General features: G+C 47.0%; 1 protein-coding gene across 1 annotated transcript; it reads right to left on the bottom strand.

The window, feature by feature from the left end:
- Nucleotides 1-400: 400 nt before the first annotated feature.
- CCL2 (C-C motif chemokine ligand 2) lies at nt 401-2,344 on the bottom strand. The gene is made up of 3 exons (XM_001174551.6): nt 2,184-2,344; nt 1,270-1,387; nt 401-887 (listed from the first exon to the last, which is right to left on the bottom strand). Exons 1-3 carry the CDS (start codon nt 2,257-2,259, stop codon nt 782-784), a joined length of 300 nt encoding a protein of 99 aa, XP_001174551.1. The 5' UTR covers nt 2,260-2,344; the 3' UTR covers nt 401-781.
- Nucleotides 2,345-6,710: the final 4,366 nt, after the last annotated feature.

Consider the following 6,710-nt stretch of genomic DNA (forward strand, 5'->3'; position numbering starts at 1 on the left):
TTACTCCAGGTTGGGGTATTAATTGGAGAGGTACAGATTGGGGGGTGGGTAGCCCAGTTAGGGGGCAGTTGCAATATGTTAAGGGAAGAATTGCATGCAGGGGTCAGGGTCTGTGAGAAAAGGAATGGGGGTTGGGTTCTTGCTAAATGGGTGACCAGGGTCATTGGGCTCTGGGCTGCTTATGTTGAAGACTGGAAGGGTGGTGCTTTAATGCCTAACTGGCCTGCCATAAGGATTCTTCTATGGATACTCAGAGGAGACCACCCAGTGGAGAAGACCGGGGCCAATCCACTTTCCCATTCCTTCAAAATGTAAGCCCCACCCTCTGAAATCATGTTCCTTTGTCACCACCAAGCTCATACTCTCAGCTTTGTAATTTCCTTCAAGAAAACACTGGAAGTCAGGTTTTGTACAAAAATATATTTATTTGGTGTAATAGTTACAAAATATTCATTTCCACAATAATATTTTAGCAATGCATTGGAATGTTAAAAAAAATTCTTTGTATTAATGATTCTTGCAAAGACCCTCAAGATATCCCAGGGGTAGAACTGTGGTTCAAGAGGAAAAGCAATTTCCCCAAGTCTCTGTATCTAAAAAACACTAGTACCATGAAAGATAAACTTAAAACATCAATAACTTAAATAAGAATTAACATTACTTAAGGCATAATGTTTCATATCAACAAACAAAATTCATTATAATAAAATAAAACAGGGTGTCTGGGGAAAGCTAGGGGAAAATAAGTTAGCTGCAGATTCTTGGGTTGTGGAGTGAGTGTTCAAGTCTTCGGAGTTTGGGTTTGCTTGTCCAGGTGGTCCATGGAATCCTGAACCCACTTCTGCTTGGGGTCAGCACAGATCTCCTTGGCCACAATGGTCTTGAAGCTGTGGGGAGGGAGGACAGAGTTAGATGAAGTTCCTTTGCAGTTTTGGTCTAGAAGTGCAGCCCATTCTGCACCAAAGGGCTGCCATGGGAGCTAGAGGGGGAAGGCAGGTGGAAGGAGGGAACCCAGGGCAAACTGCTCCTATAGGTGTCCAGGTGGAGCCATCCTGACTTCAAGCTAAAGAAATTGGGGTGTTCTGAATAGGCACCCAGGTGGAGAGTGATGTTGGGGTTCACTTTTTCCCTTGGTGCCTCAGTTTTCCCATTGGGAACCTTTGTACATTAAGTTAAATAGTGCACTCTCTGACTCTAGGTGTATGAGGCTTGTCCCTTGCTCCACAAGGAAGAACTTCAGGCCAGGGAAGGTTGGTGTGCTGAACTCACATCACAGCTTCTTTGGGACACTTGCTGCTGGTGATTCTTCTATAGCTCGCCAGCCTCTGCACTGAGATCTTCCTATTGGTGAAGTTATAGCAGCAGGTGACTGGGGCATTGATTGCATCTGGAAAATAAACCACAAAGAAAAAGCATTTTAGGATGAACTGGATTATTCTGATCTTAAGAGCAGAAAAGAGTCATGAGGAAAAAGCAAAAGGAAGGCAGGAGAAGAGAACGAGCTCATTAAATCCCAGTGCTTCTGCCTATACCTCAGAGCTAGAATGTGATCTTTGACCCAATGACTCAGTTTCCTATGCTGTAAAATGGGTATATAACATTGATAATGGACAGAGAGAAGGAGGAGCTGTTAAAGCTAGATAATGCCTACAAGTGTCATTAAGACGGACCAATAATCCAGATGATCAGCACCAGGGAAGATCAGCTGGGGAGCCCCACTATGAGCCTCCTTTTAGACTCTGAATAGGCTATGCCTGGTCATGAGTTTCCCTGATACTCATTACCTCTGCAGAGTCACCGTCTCTGGAAGCTAAGGTGAATGAAGCACAGACCAGATTCTGGGTCTCCAGCGTGTCTGGAAACAGCCTACACACCCACCCTCTCTTTGATTACCCTGATCCCCAAACTCTGCTGGAAGCAGCTGGGGGAGTAACTGCGCTGAGTGTGTTCCCAGAGCTGGAATCCTGGAAGGAGCTGGATTTGGGGTTCACAGCTGGAATTCTAGTTCAGGCTCTGCCGAGCAGCAGCTGTGTGGTTGGGCTCACCCCTTGTCCTTTTCTGAGTCACTTTATCTTGGAAAAGTAGCGTTAAAGCAAGACTGTGGGTACCACGTCTGCTTGGATGGTCCATGATAACTCAGAGAGAAGACAATGTGGTTCAAGGAGAAGAAGAGGGGGCCTTACCTGGCTGAGCGAGCCCCTGGGGAATGAAGGTGGCTGCTATGAGCAGCAGGCACAGAAGCGCGGCAGAGACTTTCATGCTGGAGGCGAGAGTGCGAGCTTCAGTTTGAGAATTGGATGTTTCTGGGTTAGTCTCAGCCTCTCTGTTCCTCTGGCTGCTGTCTCTGCCTCTTATTGAAAGCGGGCAGAGGGAGAGAGGGCGGAGTCAAGCAGGAGGAGGGATCTCCCATGAGTGATAAGTGCGCTGTTAAATCTGCTGAGCAAATGCAGCATCCTGTGGATTTCCAGGAAGTAGGAAAGGGAAGCAGTGGGTCAGGACGAGACACTTTTTCCATTCACTGCTGAGACCAAATGAGCAAATGGGGAGGATGGGGTGCCATTAAGCCCAGACTGACCACAGATGTGAACTAAGAGGGTTATTTTTAAGGATTCTGCTTTCTCTGAAGCGAAAACTGCAGAAAAGGAAGGAAGCGAGGAAACTAGATGAAAGCATGTCAGGCTCGCTGCCAGCTTACCTTCAGGCCACATTCCAAGGGTCCTCCCAGCCAGGAAGGAGCTCTCAAGCTTTGGCCGGCTCCCTGACAATGCATTAAATCCATTTGCTCATTCAAATGCAGAATAGTAGCATCATAGAAGCCTAGCAGAACTGTAGGATTGTGTAAACATTGAACTGAATTCTAAGAGTTCTAGGGTTTCAGACTTGGACAAAGGCATAGACAGCATGTAGTGCTGCAGAAGAAATGCCAGTGTCATACTCACAGAGTGCTTACTCTGCCAGGAATATTCTCAGACCTTTACAAATATTAACTCTGTAAATTCCCCAACTTTATCTAGTAGGGATTGCTAATTTCCATGTTATAGATCAGGCAACTGAGGCACAGAAGGGTTAAATAGCCTGCTCAAGGTCCCCTCGAGCACAGAACCCAGGCAGCCCTGTCCCCAGTGGGCTGCCACCTCTCTGACATACTGCTGGAAGGAAACGTGTACAAGTCCTCCAACCAGTTGTCTGCTTGGGTCCTCTCTCTGTCCTCAGCATCTTCCAAATGGGCAGACAGCTAAAGGAGAATCTAGAAACATTCCTCATGGCTAAGTCATTACCAGTTAGGAGGCTGTTGCTAGCATAGCAGGCAGCAGTGGACAAGAAGTTCATCCCTGGTCATGGCGGCTATTCTCCTGGCTTCCTTCTTAATTTCCAAGGGACATGAGTAAGCAGTGGAGGAGTATTTCGGGAATTGGAAAGCCTGACTTCATTCCTCAGTTGTGCCTTAGATTTCCTCAGAACTACAGAAGCACACTGATAAAAACCCAAAGACCTTAGAATTCATTTCAGTGAACTGTTTTCTCTTACAAATATGATAGGAGTACTTGAGGCATGTTAATGGCTGGGCTGAGTTTAAAATTCTGATCTCTCAATTCTCCTAGCCCACTGCCTCCTCCTTCTGAGCCTTGCGGTGCCCTTGCCCAATGGGCATGCAAAGACTAGTGACTTCTTTCATAAAGGGTCACTGAGGCAATGTCTATAAATGCATGGGGTTTCTTGAAAGAAAACACTTTTCGCTGCACTTGTAAAAAGAAACGGGTTGTATTCAACAAATGACTGTTTTATTCCTAGTAAGCGGTCAGTAATGGCATTGTTGAGTGCATTCAGGGAGTCAGGTATGGTGCTGACATACTTTCCAGCGCTGCCTGCCTAGTCCTCCAACCAACCCAGCTTTCGTTAGGTTAAAACTGAAGTTATTTGTCCAGTAACTCAGACAGAATAGTAGATGTGCTGAGACTCCCACCCAGGATGTTTCCATTCCAGAATCTCTTCTTCCTGGGACTAGACTTGATGTCTCATGATGGATATTGGTTTCCTGGAGAATCCCAGAGCAGAGACTGTATGGAGTGGCCATTTCAGACTCTGGTGGAATTACAAAAAGACAGGATGAAGAGAGAACAAATCAACTCGAGCCCTGCTTTGCTTGTGCCTCTTGAGGAGCCTTATTCTTGTTCTGCCTGAATCTCACTAGTTACTCCTTTTCTCCCCAACCAGTGTTGAAACTTCTCTGTGTTTGTCTCAGTCCTCCGCTCGTGCCTCAATCCATTCTTATCCAATGAATAAAATGTTTCCAGGACTAGAGACTGTGCAACTTTGTGTAGGAATTTCTTCCTAGGCCATCTCACCTCATCTTCCAAGAAGTTTTCCTCATATCAGGGGAAACCTCTCTCTAATCTGTTAGTGCATCCTTTACCATGAACTTGGTGGACCGCATTCAATTTCCCTTTATAATCCAGTCATGCTTCAGGTTTTCTCTAGGTTAACAAGCTGAAAGATGCTGAGATCTTTAAACAAGTCTCTCCTGGCTTAGTCATATCAGCATCACTCATAGAATCCCAGAATCAATGGGCTTATAGACATCCTGTGGCATGACCACTTGTTTTTATCTGATAAAGCCACAATACAGAGAAGGAGACCAATTAGCCCATGGTCACAGAGAAAAACTTCCCAGCTTTGCTGGCTGAGTGTTAACATAGGCTTCTGAGTGTTGGAAGCATGTCTCTACTTCAGGAAGGAGTTGTCACCTCTGGAAAGTGACTTGGCCTTTGCATATATCAGACAGTAAACACAGGGAAGGTGAAAGGGTGTGAATCAGAAAAGAAAGTCTTCTGGAAAGTGATAGCTGTCTGCCTCCCACTTCTGCTCTGTCAAGAAAAGATGCCCTCCCCGCTGGGAGGTCAGTGCCGGCGTGAGAGAAGTGAGTGGAAATTCCCACTCTGAGGAGGCAGCTTTGGAAGTTCCCAGATCCCGTAGAAGAGAATGCATTTGGCTGGAGCCTGCATTCCAGATACTGGGCCCGGAGCCAGGGAGCTCTCACATGGGGCTGTGCTGGGAACATCTCGGCACAAGCCTGGGTTAGGCTCTGGCACAAACCTGGATTGGACTCTCGCTTGGGGACACACATGGGAAAGGCCCCCAGAGGGGCTATGGGGAAAATGAGGGTCAATGCTCTGAAGCTGTCCAGAATCCTCGGTTACCCCGGGGCCTCCTCTCTATCAACTCATAGATAAAGAATGGAAAAGTTCCTCTTGGTGAATAATGCTTTCTTCATTCCTCCCGGGGTCTGACCCCACCACCAAGATCCTCCGCATGAACCTTGGTCATCGCTGCAGACTCCCACTCAGTGTCAGGGGTGAAAAAAAGAGGAAGTAAAAGTGAGCTCTCTAGAAAGATCTGAAGCCACTGCCTGGGCCCCCACCAACTTCTGCGGTTCACTTGTCCCTCCCCACCTAGTGCAGGCTCCCTTGCTGGTGCTCCCTTCGCTCAGCCTTCAAGAGAGATGCACCGTAGCTCTGCACTCACCATGTCCTTTCTAGACAACCCCACTCAAGGCCTCTCCTCCAGGCTAGCTCCAGGTAGAATAGAGCCCATCTTCCCAGGGCCGCTACTCTGCAATCCCTTTCCTATCAAGGATGAAAATCTTTTCTAAATTTTTCACAGAATGTCAGAAAATGAACGAGACCTTAGAGACCATCTACCTGTTTCTCTGATGGGGAGACTGAGGCCATGAACAGTGTAGTGACAGGCTCAAGGTGAGACAGAAGATGAATGGCTACATTTGTGCTGGTTTGCTTATTTCTGGGCTCTCAATGTAGTGCCCTTTGTCATCTACTGCACTATCTCTTTATTATAACATTCATACAATTAGCACATACCCTGTGCAGAGCACCAGGTAGAGGACTGCACAGGGAGGGAGAAGTGAATTAGACATGATGCTTCCTTTTCAGAAGAGATGCTAAAGTAAGAATCCATGGAAAGTAGGACTGAATTTAGGAATAAATCTGATCAGTACTTACCCCAAGCTTCCAGCATCTAAGATTTCTTGCTTTCTGGATTGGATCTGCCCCAGGTCTAATTGCATGCAGTAGCCAAGAATATTCCTGAGCATGGGAATAGGGGTGGCGATGGGCATAGCATATGAGAACAGAAAGAGTAGTGGCCTGAGTTGGTGGGTGGGGGTGATGGTGGTGATGAGTAGTGATGCCTGAGGAAGCAAGAGGCTTGTTCTTTAAATTGTCTTCTGAGCCAGCCCTCACAGATTAGCACCTGAGCCCTAGTGGGAGGAGACTGATGTGGGTGGGGGGTAAGAGTTAAGTAAATTCTTAGGCTAAAGGCAGCATGAGCCACTCCACAGCACTTTCGTGTTACACATTGGGGGAGAAAATGCTTTCCTCATTTGGGGCTTGCATTGTACAAGGTGGCCTGAGCAGTGTGATGAGGGGGTCAAGGTGCCGAACTGGGAGAGGGGGATGGGCAGGTCTTAGGGAAACAGAGATCAGATGGAGTGGAGACAGAAACACTTTTTTGACAATAGCCTTTTGTTGACTCCTTTAGCCCCTGTGCTGGGGTCATCTAAGGGAACAGAATAATTGCATTAACCAGAAAGATACAGAGCTGTGAGAGTCCCAGCTGAGGGGCCCAGGGAAGGCTCGTGATGGTACATTTAAGATGGGCTCAAGGGTTGGGCAGATTTGTGAACCTTGGTGATC

This window comes from Pan troglodytes, chromosome 19, assembly GCF_028858775.2.
Source record: "Pan troglodytes isolate AG18354 chromosome 19, NHGRI_mPanTro3-v2.0_pri, whole genome shotgun sequence".
Classification (NCBI taxonomy): domain Eukaryota; kingdom Metazoa; phylum Chordata; class Mammalia; order Primates; family Hominidae; genus Pan; species Pan troglodytes.